The 22,666-nt window shown below is 43.0% G+C and overlaps 5 protein-coding genes across 5 annotated transcripts in view; 3 read left to right on the forward strand and 2 right to left on the reverse strand.

Annotated features, from left to right (window-relative positions):
* The first annotated feature begins 321 nt into the window (after positions 1–321).
* retreg2 (reticulophagy regulator family member 2) lies at positions 322–6,619 on the forward strand. The gene is made up of 9 exons (XM_063878145.1): positions 322–631; positions 1,058–1,161; positions 1,596–1,626; positions 1,918–2,047; positions 2,322–2,406; positions 2,721–2,858; positions 3,288–3,376; positions 3,785–3,920; positions 4,034–6,619. Exons 1-9 carry the CDS (start codon positions 378–380, stop codon positions 4,753–4,755), a joined length of 1,689 nt encoding a protein of 562 aa, XP_063734215.1. The 5' UTR covers positions 322–377; the 3' UTR covers positions 4,756–6,619.
* On the reverse strand, positions 6,385–11,044 carry mdh1b (malate dehydrogenase 1B, NAD (soluble)). Its single transcript, XM_063878146.1, has 10 exons — positions 8,943–11,044; positions 8,752–8,864; positions 8,540–8,674; positions 8,215–8,357; positions 7,974–8,142; positions 7,552–7,900; positions 7,326–7,467; positions 7,034–7,209; positions 6,817–6,956; positions 6,385–6,722 (listed from the first exon to the last, which is right to left on the reverse strand). Exons 1-10 carry the CDS (start codon positions 8,962–8,964, stop codon positions 6,687–6,689), a joined length of 1,425 nt encoding a protein of 474 aa, XP_063734216.1. The 5' UTR covers positions 8,965–11,044; the 3' UTR covers positions 6,385–6,686.
* fastkd2 (FAST kinase domains 2) lies at positions 8,705–13,171 on the forward strand. The gene is made up of 12 exons (XM_063878144.1): positions 8,705–9,372; positions 9,620–10,334; positions 10,431–10,534; positions 10,647–10,755; positions 10,857–10,980; positions 11,089–11,228; positions 11,307–11,479; positions 11,589–11,752; positions 11,828–12,058; positions 12,139–12,211; positions 12,683–12,797; positions 12,948–13,171. The coding sequence occupies exons 2-12, from the start codon at positions 9,684–9,686 to the stop codon at positions 13,101–13,103; spliced, it is 2,040 nt and encodes a 679-aa protein (XP_063734214.1). The 5' UTR covers positions 8,705–9,372; positions 9,620–9,683; the 3' UTR covers positions 13,104–13,171.
* A 387-nt stretch (positions 13,172–13,558) lies between these two features.
* Positions 13,559–16,600, reverse strand: LOC134861129 (T-cell-specific surface glycoprotein CD28-like). The gene is made up of 4 exons (XM_063878147.1): positions 16,356–16,600; positions 15,316–15,639; positions 15,076–15,221; positions 13,559–13,952 (listed from the first exon to the last, which is right to left on the reverse strand). Exons 1-4 carry the CDS (start codon positions 16,417–16,419, stop codon positions 13,839–13,841), a joined length of 648 nt encoding a protein of 215 aa, XP_063734217.1. The 5' UTR covers positions 16,420–16,600; the 3' UTR covers positions 13,559–13,838.
* A 1,451-nt stretch (positions 16,601–18,051) lies between these two features.
* Positions 18,052–22,666, forward strand: part of raph1b (Ras association (RalGDS/AF-6) and pleckstrin homology domains 1b) — a 35,434-nt gene continuing 30,819 nt past the window's right edge. The window contains 1 exon segment of the mRNA XM_063878203.1: positions 18,052–18,278. The gene's annotated coding sequence lies outside the window, so the exon portion shown is untranslated.

Raw genomic sequence — 22,666 nt, forward strand, 5'->3', positions numbered from 1 at the left:
GTGCCATTGGTTCACCAAGGTTCCACAGATAATCAATGATCAGGCCGGAAATGGATATTGCCTTCAAAGTAAAGTAAGCGTGCCTGACAATAAATATTAGCAATCAAGTTCTATTGGAAATATTACAAGATGTGATATTTGGTAGTAATATGCAAAGAATACAATCAATATAATGTTTTTTCATTGACACAATGCATCTCTTTTCACGATATTCAGTTTGGTATTGTGTGAACACTTCGATGACAGGGGTAGGCAACTGGTTTTATTTTGAAAGTCAAAACCGGATGTTTTTAATATTTCTTAAAGGCCGTCACACTTGACGCTGTTCTTTCCACATACCCCGTGATATCCCAAACAACATAACAAAGTGGGGGAACATGGCGAGTGGAGAGGAGGCCAGAAGATGCCCCTCGGTTACCTCCTCCTCGGTTGGCCTTGAGTCTCTGTTCCCTGCCGGGACTTCGGAGCAGATCTGCGGGGACGCGAACCCGGAGCTGGTCCACCTGCGGGAGCGTCTTCAGGGCTGGCTCTCGCAGTACGAGCCCATACTGCTATGGGTGCAGCGGCTGCTGGTGTGGGAGAGGCCGCTGTGCAGCATCTGTGTCGCCCTGACACTCAACACGTTATTCTGGTAACCATCCGAGTTTAATCATGTGTTCACCTTTTTACTGACATCTCAATAAGGTTACATTGAGTTAGCTGCGAGAAAATATCGAAATTTCTCAGCTAATCCCACGTCTTTAGCATAATGCTAACGCAGCTTGCAAAACAGTTTTAAAATCATTTCCAGCTAGGAAAATTGACCGTCATGCATTACACACTTTCAGGTAAAACACTATTGTGCTGCCAAAATTGATAACAGTAGTTATTTTAAAGTGTTACACAGGTTAATCCTCACAAACACTCATGTCATGCTTACTGGCCCAGGCCCTGTTCACCAGCTGCAAGTGACAGCTTAGCAACAGAGGTGCTAAATAGATGTTGTTATTGACTTTAATTTGATGACATGATATGATGTATGTGCTGAACATCATCCAGACTGTTCGTGTCTCCACAGGCTGCTGTCATCCACCTCCCTGCGGCCTCTGTTCCTGCTCAGTGTGTCCCTGCTGGGACTCATGCTGCTGGAGAGATGGAAGCCCAAGATGCCCATCATCACCAGTAAGCCCTTTATCTAACTTGAATCTGATTCTTAGGCTTTTTGCTCATGCAAATGTTGACTGTTGCTGAGCCAATTAACATCGGTATTTGAGAACATAGTTCCTTCACTGAATGGAGGAGAATGTTGACTGTCTGCACTTATCTGCTTAAAACCTGGTTTTTCCTGCAGTGTTTAGCCTTTTTTGAGGATGGAAACCCTAAGGCAAAAATGCCTAGAAGACCATACAAGAGTCATTGGTTTAACATTATTAGTTTTATTATGTATCCGCTATTGCATACCTGCTGGAAACCCTACATTCCCATTCACAACCAGTGTAGGATTGATTACTATTCACTGTTATGCTCCAACTAAGCACAAACCTCAGATTCTTTTTTGTAGAACCTGTTCTTTGTTTACATTCTGATACTAATTGTGTGTTTTTCTCCCACTGCAGTTCAACATGCAGATCCTCCCCCTCTACAAAGGTGTGTAGTGTGTACATGATAAGCAGATTACTTGTATTATAGTTTTCTCCATGACGCTAGTCTTTGTCTTCCTGAAGTAATTCTGACGTCTGTTTTCTCAAGTTTTCATATAATCACAACACAATTTAAGCTACCATTCAGGTTGAGTGTGTTGTATTGGTGTTTATCTGTGTCATTGCGATAACATGGAAACCTGTCTTACCGATGCAAGCATTTAAGTACAGTCTGAAGCACTTTAAGTACAGCTCTGTGTTCTTTTCAAATGTTTTTATCCTGTGTGTTCTGGTGCAGCGACTCGATGAGTGTGGAGCAGCATCTGCTCAGTGTCCCTGAGCTCAGCCACCACCTGGCTGAAGGCTACCTGACCTACCGTCTGTACCTGCAGGAGACGCTGCAGTACAAACGACAGAACCATGGCAAGGTACACACCTTTATTCTGCCCACTGTCACACAAAGAGATGCATTTACAGGGATAGTGTTGTTTGTATTCTTGGTTAATAAATGAAAGTCCACATTGTAAATCTACGAGGCAGTATGCAATTAGTCTGATTTTAGCTGGGGCTGCAGTTACCGGACGTTCTCTTCCATCAAACACAAACACACCTGCACAGATACCATTGTTTCACTTCCTTATTTTACCCCGTGCGGCTTGAACATGTAAAAAAACTAATTTGCCTTCTTGCTCTATTTCCCAGTTCTGTGTAATGATGTGCAGCAGCAGTTTTGTACTGGCTGTGGTTGGACATTATGTACCGGGAATCATGATCTCCTATATTATTGGTGAGTCACCTCTTGCCTTATGGACATAAAGGAAGTCTTGTTCTACAGCCCTTCATCTACATTGGACCGTGTGTTTGTCCTGGCTAACAGAGGGTGTGGGATAATGATATCATTCACCTGTGGTTTGGCATTCCCTGATAATGTGTGTATTGAATATCTGGTTTCCTTGTGCAACCCAAGTTGTATCTAATAGGATGTTCTTTAGTTTTTGTAGTGATGGGATATTTGATCAAATCAACGGCTAAAATGTAACTTGACATTCAGATAACACATCTTCACTACATAATCAACCTTTTGTCTGTGCACCTGTTCAGTGCTGAGCGTGTTGTTATGGCCGCTGGTGGTGTACCATGAACTGATCCAGCGCATGTACACGGGCCTGGAGCCGATCCTGATGAAACTGGACTACAGCATGAAGGGAGAAACCGAGCACCGCAAGCACGACAAGAGGAGTGAGTGCCACTGTAACACCTTCACGCTTCAGATTAAGGGCCTAACTTGCCGTGCACTACATCAAATTAAAACCCTGCAGCTATTCAAACACATGCTTGTATTTCAGGATTCACGCATGCGAGGGGGGAGTGTAACACGAGGAGTTTTGAATCCATGGAGATCAGCTTTCTTTGTCCTGTTATGGTGACACCCAACGTCATAATAGATTAAGAGTTAGATTAAATTCTGCTTCACTTTACTGAGATAAGGGAGTGAGATAAAACAAGGCGTGGATGGAGAAAACTATTTTGAGTCAATCTAGGACGTATGTTTATTGATTCAGATGTTCCTTTACTGCAAACAGTTATAACATTTCATTGTGGTCTTAAAAAGTCTAAAATAAACGCGTTGAAAGCTTATTAAAAATGTGTATGTGTGTTTTTTAACAGAGGTGAAGAAGGAAACCGAAGAAGGGGACGAGCCACAAGCTGAAACGGAGAGCGAGAGTGAGGAGGAGCTGTCCTGCTTCGCCACGACGGTAGGGACACACACCTGCAAACTTTACTCACATTACACGGCCATACAGAGCAGGCTGGGAGGAAGGTGTGAGCAGGGTGTAGGTTTAATTGGAGGCAGTAGTAGTGTGGAAAACAGGTTATGGTTATAAAACTCTGCAGCTTTGTGAAGTAAATGGCTTCAAGCGATATATTTCAAGTGCTACCACATTCCGTTAACGGTTTCATTCAGTCACTGTTGCTGTAGTGTCAGGTATTCAGTCACTACGCTGGGTCTGTGGAATGAGATAAAACCTGCAGTGTAAGAATTTTAACAATAATGAGGGTTATTTATCTGACTGGTTAACTGCTGTAAATCACAGTCCGTAGCAGGATAGATTTACATGAAGCCTCACTTATTTGTGACATAACGCTGTGGTTCTGTTGCTCAGGTGGATGTGAAGACCACGGCTCTGGCGATGGCCATCACAGACTCGGAGTTGTCAGACGAGGAGGCGTCCATCCTGGAGAGTGGCGGCTTTTCCGTGTCCAGAGCCACCACTCCTCAACTCACTGACGTCTCTGAAGGTAAAGGATCCCTCATCTCAACCATGCTCTTTCATTAAGGGCAAAAAACATGTTTTGCTCTGTGAACGATTTTCAGCTGATATGATCCTACGTTCTTTGCCTCTCTCCTACAGATCTGGACCAGCAGAGTTTACACAGCGACCCAGAGGAGGCCTACATGAGGGATCTCCCTGAGTTCCCCTCAGTGGAGGAGTTCCCGTCCATGGAGCACAACCTGCTTCACTTCCCTCTGCGGGGCAGCGGTCAGGGCGACGGAGCCCAGGCCGGTGCTCCGTCAGAGGAGGAACCGCTGAGCCCCGCCAGCCTCCTCATCCAGCACCTCGCGTCTCCGCTCCACTTTGTGAACACGCACTTCAACGGCCACGTACGACCACCCGGGGCCGAGGAGGGGGAGCAAGCGGGGAGACAGGCGGGAGACGGGAAGGAAGATGCGGTTACCCAGGATGCCCAGCAGTCGTTGGAGGCGTTGAGCGAGGAGATAGTGAGCACGGCCATCTCCACCGTGGTGCAGAACACTCTGTCGGCCCTGCTGCGCTCCAGCGAGGACCCCGCCCTGGCCGAGTTCCTCCCTACTGAAACCCTCCCTGGCCCTCTGGAGACCACCACCACTGAGATCACTACAGTCGGGGCCGGCGAGGACCTGGACGAAGCGACGGAAAGCGGTGCAGGCGAGGAAGTCCCCGACGACACACTGGTTCCCACCGAAGAAGAGGACTTTGAGCTTCTGGACCAAAGTGAACTGGAGCAGTATGACGAGGGGCTGGACCTCATCTCTGACAGACAGGCGGGGGGGGGGGAGAGCCCTCCGTCTCCCCAGCATCCACCACAGTCATAGCTTCCCTGTTGCCTCCCCCTCACCCTCTTCAGTTTTTGTTTTTATTTGTACGTTAGACCTACATTATATTCACACATACTGCTATATACGAGACATTTATCAGAGTTAGCCGTTTGATTCTGCCGGTCAGTGATGGGGGGGACATGTTGAGATTACAAGGGTCGGCTCAGCCTCGGTTCAATCTGCAGTAGTTTGGTTTTGTGACCTGGCAGCATCATGTTCAGGTCAGAGCTGGCTTGGGTTACAAGGCATAGAGACATCATTATGTTCAGGGGTGGTGATGGAGTTGAAATCTGGTTGATTTAATAGCAAATCTATTTCTTCCTGTCAGAATAATGATGCCTTTATTTTCCACCTTGGCTTAGAACGTAACCCTTCCACCTTGTTCATTCAGATGGGTTTACGAAGAGTTGTTGGGTTATATAACTAATAATATATGCTATAAATTATTTAATTTAACGGTCAGTCGGTTTATTGTTAATCTCAGGGGGAGTTTAAAACTAAATTCAATCCCCTAAATTGCCCATGTTGATTGTATGTTTGATGTTGACACCATGGACGGCAGGTTTATAATGTAGTCACGTATTCCCAGAGTTATATTAGTCGAACAATAGTCCTTCACTTTATCCTCCCCTCCACGGTCTCCAAGGTTAGATTTCTGACAGAAGCAGTCGGTCATTAGCGGTCTTTCACTTGTTGCCTGGAAATGGAAACTTTGACATTGTTGGATGTTAGTAGATCTTTACCCGTACACATAAGTGACTTTGTGGCAGGATGAAAGAAATGTTCCTCTGTGATTGATGCCTCGGTTTTATCAAGAGTACATCCATATTTATTTGGCCCATACGTAATAGAATGTATTCTCAATTTAGAACTCTATTGAAGAGTTGTTTCAAAAGCCCGTCCATACCCGACTTTCTTTTCCTTGTAAAGTCATCACTGGGATATGTATATTTACCAAATAACCTCCTTTGTGCCACGACAAGTCCATGCATGCCATGCAGCGCGCACGTGTAAACCATCATCATTATTTGAGGCAATTTTTCAAAAGGATTGTGATTGATTTCAAGGATTATTGGAGCAGATTTTTGAGGGACAATGCGGTGTGCAACTTTGGAAAATGTCAAAAAGAAATCCAGCACTACGCTCGACTGTATCAAGAGGCCAGTTTTGCGTTTTGTAAACCACTCAGCATCCAATTCTCAGGGGTGGGTTGTACAAATTGAACATACCATGGCAGAATTTGTGTCCATTTCCCGACTTGTCGTAGTGCACTGTATTTGTACTAACCCGTCCTTTCTTTCAGTCGATGCCTCCTTGTGTATAGTGTAGAAATGCTAAAAAGGAACGTGTATATTCTGCATGTAAAAACAGCGCTCTGTTCAAGTTCTCCTTGTCAACTGACAAAGTACTGCACAATTTGAGGAAAAAAAATCTATTTGAATGTTTCAGGTTAAAAGAGCCCATTAAATCCAGCTTGTTTATATTTCATTACCAACAGAGGGGAAGGAGTGTGTCCCCCGAACTATAAAGGGGGGGCCAGAGATTACATCAGATCTATAGAAGGATGTTAACAGACTAGTTTATGTATTGTAGTCGTGTGTTTTCTGCTTACAATATCGCTTCTTGAACTATAAAAAAAAAAGGCACTTACTGAAATGTACAATTTAAAAAAGGAATATATTTTCTAATTTCTCCTTTTTCCATAAAGTACTCAGTTTGATCTTTTACATCTGAAAATATAACAGCAACGGACGGGTTTCACAAAGCGGCAAAAGATTTGTTGTCATTAAACTGGTAAAATACAACTGCAACACCACATGTGAAAGTTTGAGAATAAAAGAACAAACTGAAACAAACACAAGACTTCTTCTGGATTACTTCATCATGTTTTAGTCTGCGTTGATTTCATCCTCCTATTCTTCTTTCTATCACATCTCGTTATTCTCTGATCCAAGTTCTTTCTCCTGGTGAAGAAAAACCGCTGTTAGAACATTTTTAAAGCACCATATTGTGACAGGTTGTGTGCAACATCCCTAATTTCTGTGTAATTTTACAAACCTGCTTGAGTTCTCTCGCAGCGATCTGCAGTCTCTCCTTCAGATCGTCTTCAAGTGTCACGTCAGACAGCACGGACCACTTCCTGTCTGTGAAAGTAACTGGGACTGAGAGGACGATGCCTTCTGGGAGATTATAGTCACCTACGAGCATCCAAAGACAATCACATGTAAACACTAGATCAGCCAAAATCATTGTCTGGAGGATACTGTGGCTTCACCTGGGCAAAGCACTCCCAAAGAGAAGATCTCATCTGGACCACAAATGCCATTCCACGCCTTAATGACAGCGAGGATCCCATTTGTGAGCGACATGGCAGCAACTCGGCAGCTCTTTGAAGCCACAGCTGCACGCTGACAACGCACCAACTCCTGAAAGTCTGTCTCCAACCATTTCCTGGAGGATAAAAGGAGATTGTTCACTTTTTTGGGGAGGTTTCGACTGTGCAATTCAACACTGGAACTGAAATCCCAGCAGGGTACGGCATATCATTTTTCTTTGTTGTGACTAACCTTTCTTGGAGGATGTTTTTGGCAGGTAGGGAAAAGAAAGCTGGTCCTTTGATTGGCCCATCATAGTTGAAAACCTTTGCTCTCTGAAGGTCAATGTAGAAACTATCACTGATGTTTCCCCACACGATGACATGTGTGACATCTACAGCAGAAGAAGAGGGAGGGATCCTTCATCTCAAACAGGTAATGTAAAATACCCAGTAGGTATGAAGGGAGAATTTCCTACCTGACGTCCTCACTTTCAGCTTCTTTGCAATGATGGCCCTCGCTTCATTCTCCAGTTGAGTTGCCACGGTGACAAATTGGTTGCTGCCAATCGAGCGTGCATTGTCCAAAAGAAGCGAGCATCTCAGGTTGACAAAGGAGTCACCGGACACGATCACTTTTACCTCCTTGTTGGCCCTTGTGTCAATCAGCTGTCCGTATTCTCTGTACCTGTCTGAGATTCTCTTCAGCTTCTTCTTCTTCCTTTCCTCCTCATCCTCTGTATTGCTGTCATCAGACCAACACTCGTCCTGCAGTAGAATGACATCAGCTTCTTTGAAGGCATGTTCCAGATCTGTGTGAGTGGTCACCTGTGAATAAATACAGTTAGATGGCTTTTTTTTCTCTTATGATAGTTTTTTTTTAAGCTAAAAAGAAGCTTACTTGATATAGTAGAGGGAGTGCCATGTTCTCAGTCTCCATCCTCAGCCATTGAAGTTGCTCCTCTTTCCCCTCCAGGTCTAAAAGGTGGAGGCTGATGGCCGAAGTGTTGGGGAACACCTCCGCAGAGAGCAGATTGGGGATCAGGAAGTGGCTGGTTGGGCTGAGAGCGCTGGAAATACCCAATCTGTCAGCTGACTCTTAAAACAATTCCACAAATGTTGAATTTTTCATGCCAACCCACCTGCTGAACCATATGTGAAGGGGTTTAATTGAACTGACACGGTGCTGCTCCTCTACGAATAAGTTCATCTTAGTTGCCAGATTCTCTGATGCAACACTCAGCATGACATCTGAAGGCATGTCTGATGTGATGCTATAATAGTCCTGCACAACAATGGATGACAGAAATAACATGTGGCGGACCTTAACCTATTGTTTAAGCCATTTGATATACATATTTCTTACAATTTAAAGAAAAATATATGGAAGTTATTCATGGGGACAGACATGATGCAGCATGAAAGCATTTAAGGCAAGTTTAAAAGGGATTTTGAAGTGTTATATACCTGACAATGCTCTAGGAAGTCACTAAACCCCCCTAAAAGCATCCCTTTCCCCCCTTGGTTCACCAGCTCCCTCCAGATCACAGGGGACTGCTCGTGTTTCCAGCCATTTCTTTTGCAGGTGTCCTCCAGCCATTCCTATCAAGAGACAAGTGAGCTGGTAAATATACTGCTGGTTTGTTAAAGAAAAGAGAGATTTAAATAGGAAATATTACCTTCCATGCTTTTGGGAGGACTGAGATCTTGTGGATCTTGAAGTTTGGCAGACATCTCTGCAGACTGTCTGCTAATAGTTCCGCTTTGGCGTAATGTGGGCAATCTGTTTTGCCTGAAGAGGAAAGAAGTGTACATATAGCAACACATGTTTTATATTATACATTAACATGCTTAAAGATAATGAGTTTACCAGCGAGAACAAATTGGGCCATTGTATCCCGGATGGCGTCGGTTGCTAGGAAACGTGGGTGTAGCGCTTATTTGAGTCCGTGTAGGAAGCACCACAAACAAAAATTAAACCGGGACCTATAACTGTGATAAATGTGAGGCCTATAATTTAAAGATCGACAGAGCTTGTTGTTATAAAGCGTGTTAAATATTGCACATTTTACATTTACAATGAACAGTGTTAATTATGCTTTGACAGTGCGCGCAGTTGACAGGGGGACTAAATATGGCGGTGCACACAGCACGGAGCAGCGCATGGGACTGCTAGCAAGCATTAACCATTTGTAATGTAATGTAGCTCTGTGTTAAACATATTTAAAGTCAAATATATCATGGAATAGCAAGTGCCATGTGTTTCTTTGTCACAGTTACTTGTATGCTGGAGTAATAAGGTAGGGTGCGTCATTTTGCTAACCTTAGCTAATGCTAGCTAGTCAGTGTTTTTGAAGGAGCCAGTCTGTTGACCTTGTGTTTATCTTCAGTCATAGTACTCATTTTTAATAATTACTAAGATGACTAATTGTCAAATAATGTAAATAAAGTGTCGACTTAAAGCTAGTTTGATAGTCAATGCCATACTATTTACATCTCACTTAAATTAATAGCTAAAAACCTGATTAACATTTCTCCTCCACATAGGGGCAGTGCGTAAATTAAGGACGCAAGGACTCTTCTATCTCGTCCCTTAAATCATTACAGTACAATGTCTGCCTGGGGGGCAAAAGAGGTCGCGAGATGGGGATGCCTCTGCAGCCGCAGATCTCTATGGCAACAGAGCAAACTAATGGGGGAGACATCAACCAAATACACATCTTTCCCCACTCAGCAGTTAGCACACATATGGACCACAAGGCACCGCCAGACATGCCTGGAAAGCAGCCTTGTGAGCTCAGTGAGGTTTTACTCAAAGGGGACGATTCCCAGTGAGGTCCTGGAAGAGAAGGAGCCTCTTTCCTCTGCCCTGTTAGTGTCTTCGCTGCCCGATGACGACCAATCTGAAGAGACGACCTCAAAGGAGATACAGAGGGCTTCGCCTTTAATGGACCGCCTGAAGCGCTGTGGTTCCCCATCAGATGTGTTGGAGCTCACATCCCAATACCCACCCACATATAAGCAGATCAGCTCGTGCCTGACCCATCTGTGCTTCTGTAGTAAGAAGATGTCGAATGATAACCGGCGCTATGAGCTGCAGCTGATGTTTGAGCATCCTGGCTTTGACATACTGCTGCAAAATGCCATGAAGAATGTGGGGCAAATGAGAAATGAAGATGTGACTTATTCTGTCCTGAGTATGGTCAATCTTGGGGTTCCTCAGGGCAGCCGTGTGATCCAGACATTTCTCCGAACATGCCAGGTAGATGGGCGAAAGATTGAGTGGCAAGGAAATGTAACTTTCAATTTGGAAATGTTTTTGTGTTTAACCCGAATTAATTTTATTGACCACTAACAGGAAAATCTGAATAACTTTGATGAGAAGAACTTGTCCATCTTGGCCTCCTGTCTGCAAAATATGGAGCAGAGCAACAACACTGACGCACTGAAGGAGGGCTTGAGGTCGGGATAATATGTGGACATTGTATTATTATTTCATTTAGAAACTCTAAGAATGAATAATCACTTATTTTCAGGTTTGGTAACATTGATGTTTTTTGTGGCTGTATCCCAGGATGGTGGTTGAGGCCCGTCTTCCGGGGATCAAGAACGTAATGGCTCTACAGACCACGATGCGTATGTTGGGCAAAGACACCCCACTGGGCCTCAAACGGAAACTAGAGGTTGGTATATGAGTCAGGAATATCAGAAACATTTCTTGTATTTCACTGTCCTTGCCACTGAATCCATTCCCCATTGGCACTCTGTACACTTCTTCCTCCAGGCAAAGGCCCTATCAATGTCCGACCAGTTTAGCCTTCCCAACTCCCAGCACATGATTACCACTATGGCAACGATGGAGTTCTCCTCCAAGCCACTGCTGGACATCTGCAGTAAGAAAATTCAAGGTAAAAACTTTGTCCCCAGGATGAAAAAAGCCTAAATGCTCTGAATTCTAATCAATAAATGAAATATTTCCTCATTGTTTGACCAACCTGCTTTCCCTATTTTGGTAGAAAACCTCAATGGGATCCCCTTTAACTTACTGTTTAAAGCCATGCAGTCGTACAGGGAGCTGCACTACAGAGACGTAGAGCTGTTCACTCGCATTTCAGAACACTGCGCCTCTATGATCGACATTTGGAGCAAGAAACAGGTGCTGCAACAAATCAAATCTCGATAAGACAAACCGCTAAGCAAGAATCTATTTTAAAGTGTCTTCCTGTCTGTTCAGGTGGCCCTCTTCCTGTCCGTGTATGAGAGGCTCGCCTTCTGTCCCGACGCACTAATGGAGGCTTTCGCTGGAAAAGTGATTGAAAACCCTAAAGCTCTGACACTGAAAGACCTGCTCTGTGTCGTCAAGGTGTACTCCACTCTCAACTACGATCTGCAGCACAGACAACAGCAGTAGGTCTTCCTCCTTCTCATATTTATGATCAGGCAAGGGATGCTCGGGGGTTGACTGTATCTGTTTGCATTATTAACATGACAATACTTTTCCATTCTGCTGTGGCAGGTTCCTCGACAGTCTGACCCCGGCTCTGGTCTCCTATCTGCCCGAGATGTCCAGCTTTGAGTTGTTAAAGGCTGTCTACCATCTTTGTCTACTGGGCCACTTCCCCCCTGTACTCCTGGAGCATCTCCTGCAGAGCAGCACACTGGAGAAGTTTAAATCAACACGTAAGAAACTTCTTTTGAAACATCCACCTTTTTTTTCCCCCTCTATACTTCATTCATCTGACTTTTGCTCCTCAGTTCCCAGGTTCCTCGGCAACCAGGAGAGGATGTTCCAGACGGTGAAAATGTGCCTCCATCTAGAGCGTCCTCTGCTCCCTCGGCCCCTGGCGGTGCCCCCTTCTCTCCTGGGAGCCTCCGTCCTCGGCGGTCGAGCAGTGATCCCAGGACTCTCTCAGTGCCTGGAGAGTGTAATTGAGGCAGACATGACGCTGCAGGAGAGGGTGCTGCTGGAGGGCTTCTACCTCATAGGTAAAGACAGAATATCTGGATTACTTCTGAATGTGTCTTTTCTACCGCCTCCACTGAAAATATTATCGTGTGACTCTTAGATGGTGTGATAGCCAAACCTCTGCCAAGCCATCTGTCTGAGACTGAAAGCAGTGGTGCAGAGAGCAGTCGGAGGTAAGAACAGTGTGCAGGAGATAACATCCCCAGAATCTATCTTTCTTGGTATTTTGTTTTGGATTTATCGTGGTTATGTGAGTTTGATGGCACGACTGTAGATGGAGAGGATGTTTAGCTGCTCGGTTTGTAGGGCACGTGATATATCCAACTTTCCTACACGTTTAAATGAGGATTCATGTGCAGTTTTGCAAATGACTTTTATTTGCTACTAATACAAAACAACATATTCAAAATCAGATAAATGTAATAACCCTGCTGTGTGAAGTGTGTGCAAAAGGGAGTGAGAAGTACAAAATGCCCCAAACTCCACATTGTCTGCGTTGAAACAAAACCACAATCTGCTCGTCTTTTCTAAGCCTTCACATTTAGGTCTTTTAACCGAACCGCCACTTTCCCCCTGACCTGCCTGTGCACAATATTACATTTTGACCTATTTAATCCTGGGAAAACCTTGTCTTGACCTCCTAGGATTGCAGTCGTTTGCCTACTATCCTCTAGTTTCTGCTACGGGACGTCCAAACCCCGCGGCATTCTGGCTCTCAAGATTCGCCACCTGAAGACCCTCGGATATGACCCTGTCTTGGTGAGACTGAGAGACGATTACAGTTTTAGTTTGGCTCTGTCTTCTCTTAAGATTGAGTTACTGTAACTTTACATTTAAGCTGTTCCTCAGTACTTATCGAACAGAGGTAACAGTAAAAAATGTTTACTTTTTTGTATTCCTGTCCTCCAGGTAACGGAGCAGGAGCTGCAGTCGATGCCTGAGGAAAAGAGAACAGATTTCCTCAAGGATCGGATTTTCCCAGAACTCAGATCAGAGACACAACCTGAAGCGGAGCAACTGGACAAAAACACGAATCAGGAGTCACAAACTGTCCAATCAACCTGAACACACAGATTTTGGTTTGCGGCTCAAAGCTTTGTATAGAATACGGAAAATAAAATGTTATAAATGTGCTCTGGATTTGGTGTGTGGTTTGTTTCTCAGGAGTTAGAAATCTTGAATAATTTGTTTTCAATCATCCGTCTGCAATTTGTTCAAAGCCTAACGGAAAAAACATGTGAATCTTGCTGATGCCTGTGGCGGTTGATGAATAAGCCTATGCTGCTGAATGAAACCAATAAAAAGCTGTGCGCTCGCACAGAAACTGCATGGTGAGCAGTATAAAGGTAGTTTCTTTGAAGCACGCACATCTGCAGACAGCATGAGGAAAGAAAAAAACATCAGCGGGAGAAACACAGGAAATGGTGCGCAGTGTTATTGTTTGCCTTTTCTTTTACACAGTCTCAGTGATGAATCTGAGAAAACACCCTTTGTGTTTCTCAGAAATGAGAAGGGAAAGATGTTTTTAGGGTTCGTCTTTTATTTTGACATTGCAGTAACTCGTGATTCACCACACAGATTTTGTAAATGAGATTTAATCCCCTCTTTCAGAAGCATGCTTCTGTTGTGACCACAGAGGGTTTCTGCTGCAGATCAGTGTGTGAGAAGAGACAGTGAGAGCTGGCTAACATTTGAATGATTTAAAAGAAAACGTGTCAAAAAAGCGCTGCTGCATTTGCTACGAAAAGTGAAGTTAACAAAAGCTCAAAACCTGTGTTTTTATATCTACAGTAACAGGGATCAGCAGTGCCGTGGAACAAAATTCAGGACCCCTTTCTTCTTCCTGTGGTCCCTGGCTGTTCTGGGTTTGGTGTTCATGTAGTCGCTCTGGGGCTCTGACCCCCTCCACCTCACCTGTAAGACACGAGAAGAAGACAGCTTGATGTGTGTGCGGTGGTTAATCATATTACTGGGGTTTTGGGTACCTGACATATAGCTAACCTGTCATCATTTAAAAAGTTACACATTTTTAAGGGTGGGTGACTATTTCCAGGCCAAGGGAAAAATAAATTAAAACATTTCCTCAAACAGAATTTAATTCTAGGACCTGAAGAGATAAAAGTTTGAAAGCATCTTTGTAGGAAACCGAGGCAGTAAAACGGTTTTGAATGAATAAGAATCTAAATGAAAGTAATAGGATAGATGTAACAATGACGATTTACACGGTGGAAAGATCACTTTTTCTTTGAACCTAAGGATAGGCATATTCCTACAACATTGGGAAAAATGGACACAATATGTTAAACGTCTTAGACCTGATTTTGTAAAGATAATGACTTGAAGGAACACCTATAGACTTTACATTCCCTTTTGATTTTATAAATGTCTGAATACTTTATAGCAATGTATTTTCTCTAGCATATTAAGCCTAACTGCTACGAGCATTTCTGTTTCTTTTTTTAATTTGTACTTGTCCCTCTCTGGATGTATTGTTTTGTGTTTGCTGTCATGCATAACTCTTGAAAGGGGAGAGAAACAAACCTTGGACCAATTTGAACTGCAATGACTTTGACAGTCTATATTGCTGGCACAACACACTTTTATTTTATTTCCTTTTTTTTTCTAACCCCGTTATTGAAAAATGTGCCGTTTTCCCCTGTTGCATGTTTAGTTTGTCATGATTTGTATACCCATTTGTGCAACCTATGGATGTCATGACAATGTCTCTTTTGAAACAATAAAAAAATAAATATATTTAAAATAAAAATGAAAGTATTAGATGAAGCAGTTTAAGTTAAAGGTAGAGATAGAGGAACAAGATCGCGAAATGAACTACTAGGATGCTTTAGTTTCTTATATGACAATCTTAAATGTGTTACTGAGGCAAAACTACTGTATATGTGTCTTTTGGTATTTTAGTGCCTAGTTATACACTCTAGTCTTTTCTCCAGCTCTAAAACTTCACAGAGGTTTCTGGTTGTATTTCTAAAGGCTGTTGCTCTGTCATTTTAATACTGCATGTGCTCCAATATCTTACCCAAAAGAGAACTGCAATGATAGTGATAGCTACGCTGTAGATGCTAATAAGTACAAGCGACAGAATCAATATCCAGGGAAATCCATAGGTTTGACCTCCATCTGCTCCACCCTGACAGTGTTCTGTTTTGGATGCGCATTGGTTTTCTGGAAGACACATATTCGGGAGGGATTCAGTGACTATATGCACACAATTATAAACATTTTCTGGTTTTCTTTCCAAACTCTCAATGATATTTACCTTTTACTTGTACCAGGACCCACACAGTACTTGGCCTTAGCATGATGGGAGGGGGTCGAATGACTTTGGCCTCACATTTGTAGACACCAACTATGCTGGCATTCACCCCCATCAGTGTAAAATGAAATGATTGTTTTTTTCTGTCTTCATGTATTACAACTCCTGCTGTGGTGGTCGGCAGTGTGGAGTTGTCACCATGGACGCTCTTATAGGTCACAATTTCTTCTTCGTTCTTGAGGAGACTAAAGATCGTGTCTTCCTCGGTCAGCTTCGGGCAAGGCACTGGAACATTATCTCCGGCATGTACGGAGATAATGTTCAGCTCTTCAGAGAAAATGTGGATAATATGCTCTGATTATTCATGTGTCTTTCACGCCCATGTGAAACCAACACCAAAGTTAACACATTTGCAAAGGCTAACACTCTTTTAGACATTGATTTATGTGCACGTGAAAACAACGGTTTGGAACTCATGATTTCTCTGCAACTCCACCCCCACAGGGAATTTGTTCAAAAGCAGCGCATTTTGCCCCTTTTAACCCAAATTTCACAGCAATGACTTGAGTCTGTGTCTGAATGACTCAAGTGTGCCACTCCAAAGGTGGAGGTTTTGGTTTATGTGACGTATTTGAATTGAAATAAAGAATTTCTGAGCTCTCTGTAAACTGTAAAAAGTCCTGAAATTGAGGCCACACTTTATTTTTGAAATCTCCCCGTGCACTTGTTAAAATAAAATAATCTCAACCCACAAATTCAGCATGCACTTTTACACTTTAAGTATGCTCCTAGGCACTAACAAATATATAAACAGCCAATGATATAGATATTCATAAAAGGAGCGCGTTTCTGATATTATGATGTAAAATCCCACATTTCACATGCTCAACTTAACAATCAATTTGACATTGATGCATGTTTAACTACTGAAGGAGATAAAAGCCACACGGCATCAACATATTCACAGTAAAGGTCTTGCAATTACTAGTATTCTTCTACCACATTAATCCTAATTATTGTGAGTATATGAGTCTACAACTTACGTATGGCATGAGATAACTTGCAGCTCAGGAGCATAATGAACATCCAGCAAGCACTCATCTTCATCTTTGCACAACTCGCCTCAACGTTTCCCTCATCACCTAACACGCGCCACTGTCCTTCAGCAAACTTTAAATGCTGCAGATAAATGTAATCAGATACTGCGATATCATCAATCCTGGTTCCTTGGAAGCGTTCATTTGACTCTAATGCATAAATGTGTGTGATTAAAACACTCCCACGATGTCGCAGAGTACAGCTCACACATCCTCTCACGAGGGAAAGCATCCTGTGGCAGAGCAACACCTCCTCTGCTGAAGTTTCCGCTCTCTCCCAGAGATTGTGAACTTTGATGCCTTACAAATTGTGCTAGTTTTAGAGAAATTACGTGTTATATTACATTATTGTGTGGACACAAAGGTTGAAACAGTAGAAGGGAAAGCATTTTGTAAACTCACCTTTGAACAACTGTTGGTTAAGTACTTGTTAATACATTTACTTGAATAAATTATAAAATATGAAGCATGAAAGTATAGAAAAATATTTTGTAAATGTGTGTTCTTCTGCTGCGTAATTGAATGTTGCACAGTTGGAGGAAAGTGAGTGACCAGAAGTGCAACGACCTGGTGTACCATGTTTAAAAGTGAACGCTAACCTGACATGTGTTTGTCTGCCGACAATACCAAAGGCTGACTGGTAGAGAAAATATCTGTGAATGTCACACTCTCTTTACAGTGTATGTGTCATGGAGTATGACACACCACATTTTTTAATGTGAAAAGAAACATGATTGAATACAAAAAAATGGGGTTGAGTGGAAAGTCCCGTGTCTTGATAGGTCCACTAGATGGCGACATATCCTTTTATTTCTGTGGTTTTGTGCTACAAAACAGAAACAATGCTGTCCAGCTACAATTTTATATTAATTGCAAACATATCATTTACTTTTCCTGAATCCTTTTTCCTATACATTTACCGGTCCAGAGCAGGGATTAAAGACCACAAAAGGGTAGAAAATATTTACTCTGTGTGGTAACACATGGTGGCAGATTCATGGGATTTGGAAGAGGGGATTATGACATTTCTAAAATGTTGTCTGTAATTCTGATTCAGAAAATGGATGAGGGGGGATTGACGGGTTAGTAATGCCATGTGTCCATATGGATAACATGCAATAATCTCCTAATCTGGAACAAGTCTCCTTTTGTCTGCTGGGGCTGGCTTTAGGAGAGCATCAGCAGGAACCCCCACAGTGTGGCTGCAGTCATTTTAATATTTTACATTGCATTTTACCTTGGTTAAAATATATTTTAAATGTTTTTTATTAGCTTGTAAAGTACATTTTACAAAGTATTATTATTATTTGTATCATTATAATTATTATACTTATTATTATTACACTGACTAGGAATAGCTACTGGAAGATGATGCTGCCTTCACTGTTTCTCAAAAACTCCTACTTTCGGGGCATATATTTCTTTAACCAATTGATCATCAGAAACACCTACTTTCATTTGTCAAATATTAATTTTGTGTAACAGTGCAATGAATTTATTTCCCCATTGGACATTGTCATATCCCCTGTTTTGCTAGGTCATTCCTTTTCTCTGCGATCAGCTCCAATATCAGATTATTCCGACAGTCCATGAAGGCAGCGCGGGGCTGGACAGGAAACGACGGAGACGCGCAGCGTGTCTCCCTCCTCAGCAGGGAGAGAAGAATGGGAGAGGGAATGGGACTGTGTGTGTAGACGAGGCAACGGGTGAAAACATGAGGATAACGGGCTGTTTTTAAACTATATCTTTTTAAATTAAATTAAACACAAGCCATCAGGAGTTCTCCTCATTCCTCCCCTGAGGGCAGGGATATCTGCTCTCCCATTGGAGAACACAGGAAAGGAGCGTCTTTGTGAATCCTATCTGACTGTAAGTGGATTTGTATTTGTTATTCCTGGATGTTTTACCTCTCTATCTCCTTTTTCCCTCTGTTTTAAATACGCAGGTTGATAAACTAAACATGTCCATCATAAACAAATGAGCATTTATCCCCCTTGGTTGTTCGAGGCTATACTCTTATGTTTACCATACTAAAGCAAGCACCGTTAGGGATTAAGAAACGGGACATTGTTTGTGTGTTGTTGCTTGATAGGGGAAAGTGTGTGTTGTGTGGCAGGGTGTTTGAATGGGGGGTTTGTGTGCCCCCTATGCGGCCATTGAACAATCCCTTTCTTGGGGAGAAAGGGCGTGCAGCGTTTGGGCCGACTGGGAAAAGAGCCGCAGCTTTCAATATGGGAGAGGCATTAAACCTTTTGTTGTGTTGCTCTTATGTTGCCAAGGCACTCTTTTTCTGATATTAAGACCCTCATTTTCCTCCCCTGCATCTGTAACTGAGCAGATGTGTAGCCTCCACCCTGTTCAGCGGGAGGAGGCTATTACTGCTAATGGCCGATGCTTTTGTCGCGGTAATGTCTGTATTTTATCTGTGCGTTTTTGTCACACTACATTTGATGTCTTTAAAAAACTGTTTCATGAGTGGTCATGTGTGTTAGTGTGTTTCTGTTGAGCCCATTATCAGTACCCTCCATCACTGCAGCTCCGGTATAATTCCCTTTGTTGGATGTCGCCTCCGGGCAGCAGATTGGAGATGCAGTTTGGCCAGTGGCTATCATCAATTTCATGGAAGCCCACTTTAGCCTCACACATTACCTTCAAAACCAGCTTATTTTTACATAACACTTGTCCATAGAGTCTTATGAACAAAGTTAAAGCTTATAGACATATTTAGCTGCTTCTTTACTGTCAGAATAACCAGGAGGTTTAACCCAATAAGCAGTGTTCCCTCTTTAGCCCCAGACTTTGCTTGCTTCAGACATTAACACAGGAAAGATAATGACCCCTTCATTGACAGTAGGGTTCAAAGGTCATTTGTAGAGAGGCTGCAAACCATGCCACCGCCTGGCTGGCTGCCATATGTACCCAGGTCAGCACAGTAAATATTCCCTGTGTGTGTTATTTACACTACCAAGGCCAGGTGAGGACAGTTTTCTCACTGTATTTCGTCCATTCAGGGGTGAATACACAAAACAAACACAGAAGAAGCCACTTGGCCCTGCCTTTATTCCCCACAGTTGCATTATAATGGGCTGTCTGTGTCCTTAAGGCACGCTTGATTTGCATCCACAAAGCACTAGACTAGAAGCACATTATTCTGGGCATGGGACAGTGCTGCAACAATGCAGCCCATTCCCTTACAGTGCAGTTAATGGGATGAAAATAACTACCGGCCTTCTGGTCGCCTCCCCTCAGGCAGATGCCCTTAAGCTTGTCATGTTTTTGGAGTTTGGAGTCATTTACTGTCTAGTCGGGGACACAGCAGAAAAGGACAGAAAATAAGTGATTGCACGAGCACATCTGGAGAACCATGAGTGACATGTTGTTTTCCCTTGGGGTATTGTAATTGTGTCTCTGTTTCCTGTGCTGTGTCTCCTTATGAATGAAGGAACATTTGTTATCAACTGTTTAGAAAGATGGTTCAAAGGAATGGCTGTGTTTTTATTGTCATTATAATCCAGTATGTTATTGCATATATGGATTTTGTTGTCACACATAACACTCAAACTAGTTAAAAATGCCAGTAGCCCATAATACAGCACCTCATAAAGGCGTTCACAAGGCTTTATAGTCCTGAAGTCATTGCGTTCAGGCAGTATGGTATACAGCTCAGTCATAAAAAGCTCCGTCATGGATTATATTTCCAGCCACAGAGGTAAAACACATGTTAGAGAAGTGAGCGTGTCACATCACTGCTCCTGTTTAAAAACACATGTACGGGATTTTTCACTGTCAGCTTTTTTTATTCAAGGCTTTTGAAGGGAGAACCAAGGGTATATATTTTGAGAGGCCTCGAAACACATCTCCAGAAACATGGTTTTCTCATTCATGCACTCTGTCTTGTTTTGCCAGAAGTGGAAGGGTAGAAAAAAAGCAGCCTGTCTGTTTTCCTCCATCCATCTCTCCGCTGCCTTTCATCCTCTTTTTTTTGCGTTCGCTTGATTTCCTTGGGATGTTGTTGATTAGATGAGAAAAACAGTTGTCAAATAAATGTTGGACTTGAGGAGTGATTCCATGAGAGGAGAAGAAAGATGTGTGTGTGTGTGTGTGTGTGTGTGTTAGCATCTGCAAAGTCCATGCATCTATCAGCACTTTACTGTGTCGTGCGAGTTGCAGAGGGCAATGTCTGACCTCCATCCATCCACCCACCCACCCATGTCCCTGGGCACAAGTCTGCTCTGCACAAAAGCTCCAGAGACAAACTCGGAGGGGTGGTTGGTGTAAGTTTACCCAGGTTCTGCTACAGCCGGGGGTGTAGGTGGGTAAAAGGAGGGCAGGGGGAGGATGGCACTTCAAACGCAGCTTTCAACACATGGATGGAGACCCGGAGGGGACTCTGTAACCTGATATACCCACTTATAAAATGAAGGCTTGTCGCTGAATTCCAACAGTTTTATTGTCCTTATAATGCGTTTGATTCAGTATTTTGTAAATATGCACAAAAAAAATCTGCATTGTGTTGTGATCGCATAAGTACAGACACATAAACAAGTTAGAAAAGCCCATAATACAGCAAGAGATTCACTCTGCTTAAATCATTCCCCAGTTTTATAGAAGATCAAACCTTGCTTTGAGTTGGGAATACACAGCGAAAGGCCACCAACAGCTGCATCAGAGCCCGGCTCCTTGATGCCAAACAAGATGCCAGGGTGTGTTATATGAGAGGGAAAATGTCTCCCTCCACCTGGGTGTGTCCCCCCTCTTGTCACAGGCACGTGCTCCCGGCCTCTATAGGGCCTTGTTCTGCTAACATTTTGCTGACCTTTGGTGGCAGCTGCCCCTGCTATTTGAAAACACAAAGACAAATGGCTAACCAAGCCCTCATGTCGACTGCAAACCCTCTCCTGCTCCAGATACAGAGCGGCTCTTCCTGTTGGCCTTTTCATACACACACACACTCCTGTCAATGCCCTCTATTGCAGGAAATTACTGACTGACTTTCTGTTCTTTGGCAAGGAGAATAGTTATAAGGTCTTTAAAAAAACATACACTTTCACTCTTACGCCTCCATTGTGTTCAGTGCAATTATACAACCAGGAAATGTGGAAGGTGTTGCATTTATCCGGCCTTAGCTCAAGCAATGTATGGACGCTGCATGCTCTACTCTCCGGCTGCACAGCTGATTGAAACAGGCAGAAGGAGGGCAGCCTCTTTTCAGTGCAATGCATGATCTGGGTCCTGGTTCAGCAGGTGCATTCAAGCGCACACACACACACGTGGTGTATAGAGACACCTACAGATATAAACGGTTTAGATGGGACTACAATTGGGTGTGAGTTGTTATATCTGTGCCATTGGGGGAAGGGTTTCACCTGCAGCACTTTCACAATAGTTTATATTTTAAGTCCTAATGGGGTTTGCACTTCTGCACACTACTCATTCAAGGCTTCCAGCTTGTTGTTGAGTTACTTTTGAATTAATTGTTGTTATTTCCCCTCTGACAGCCTTGCATCCTTTCATGCATTTCACATAGGACAGGTCTGCACTTGTTGCGCTTAAGTTTTGAAGTGGGTGATATTTGCACCCCACACTCAATTCCCTAGATTACTTTTTGTGGTTGCATTGCATTGTGGTCTACCGAGGCTACTGTAATTCGATCTACCTGTTAGGATGGATTCCTCCTGTATAATTGCTCAGCATTTGTAGATAATTATGGGTCTGAAAATACCTTGATTCATGAGGGATAGAAGCCTAAATGTGTTATTGTTTTTGAGACACTTTTTAGGAGATGTTTCTTCCATTAAACTCAGTCTGTCAGTCTTGATCTCCACTTCTTACATGACCTATTTTCCCATTTAGTATCTGATCTGCTATGATACAGTATTGTTCGTTCATTAATAGTCCCTTTTGTGTGCCTCCTCTCTCACCGTACAGTGTGTTTAAGCAGCTTAGGCAGCTATTAATCATTATGACTTTGACAATGGCAGGTGGCTGATTCCCACTGCTGTGCTGCTGATAATGACCTGCTCCTCTTCCTCTACTGTATAACTAATGATCTGCAGTTAACTCAGAAGAGCATGTGACAGGGAATGGAGTAAAAATGAGTCTGGATTGTTACTCTTTCACATGCATGATCAACATCTTTGTCTCGAAGCCTTGAGGCCACTTTCTTTTAAGTGGAGTCGCACACAGTTGGGGATTTAACCTGAAATTGATCCTCACATCCAAGGCTGGAAAAGGGAATTTCATCCCAGTGGGAATTC

The sequence above is a fragment of the Eleginops maclovinus genome, chromosome 24 (assembly GCF_036324505.1).
Source record: "Eleginops maclovinus isolate JMC-PN-2008 ecotype Puerto Natales chromosome 24, JC_Emac_rtc_rv5, whole genome shotgun sequence".
Lineage (NCBI taxonomy): Eukaryota > Metazoa > Chordata > Actinopteri > Perciformes > Eleginopidae > Eleginops > Eleginops maclovinus.

Coding starts and splice junctions, on each gene's coding strand:
- retreg2 (XM_063878145.1), top strand. CDS start 378: ATGGCGAGTGGAGAGGAGGCCAGAAGATGCCCCTCGGTTACCTCCTCC. Junction 1,162..1,595: donor CAAGATGCCCATCATCACCA/GTAAGCCCTTTA, acceptor CTCCCACTGCAG/TTCAACATGCAGATCCTCCC. Junction 1,627..1,917: donor GATCCTCCCCCTCTACAAAG/GTGTGTAGTGTG, acceptor GTTCTGGTGCAG/CGACTCGATGAGTGTGGAGC.
- fastkd2 (XM_063878144.1), top strand. CDS start 9,684: ATGTCTGCCTGGGGGGCAAAAGAGGTCGCGAGATGGGGATGCCTCTGC. Junction 10,756..10,856: donor GCCTCAAACGGAAACTAGAG/GTTGGTATATGA, acceptor TTCTTCCTCCAG/GCAAAGGCCCTATCAATGTC. Junction 11,480..11,588: donor CTGCAGCACAGACAACAGCA/GTAGGTCTTCCT, acceptor CTGCTGTGGCAG/GTTCCTCGACAGTCTGACCC.
- mdh1b (XM_063878146.1), bottom strand. CDS start 8,964: ATGGCCCAATTTGTTCTCGCTG. Junction 7,210..7,325: donor AAAAACATCCTCCAAGAAAG/GTTAGTCACAAC, acceptor TTTATCCTCCAG/GAAATGGTTGGAGACAGACT. Junction 6,723..6,816: donor CTGCGAGAGAACTCAAGCAG/GTTTGTAAAATT, acceptor TTTCTTCACCAG/GAGAAAGAACTTGGATCAGA.
- LOC134861129 (XM_063878147.1), bottom strand. CDS start 16,419: ATGAAGATGAGTGCTTGCTGGATGTTCATTATGCTCCTGAGCTGCAAG. Junction 15,222..15,315: donor GGTCCTGGTACAAGTAAAAG/GTAAATATCATT, acceptor TGTGTCTTCCAG/AAAACCAATGCGCATCCAAA. Junction 13,953..15,075: donor TCATTGCAGTTCTCTTTTGG/GTAAGATATTGG, acceptor CGTGTCTTACAG/GTGAGGTGGAGGGGGTCAGA.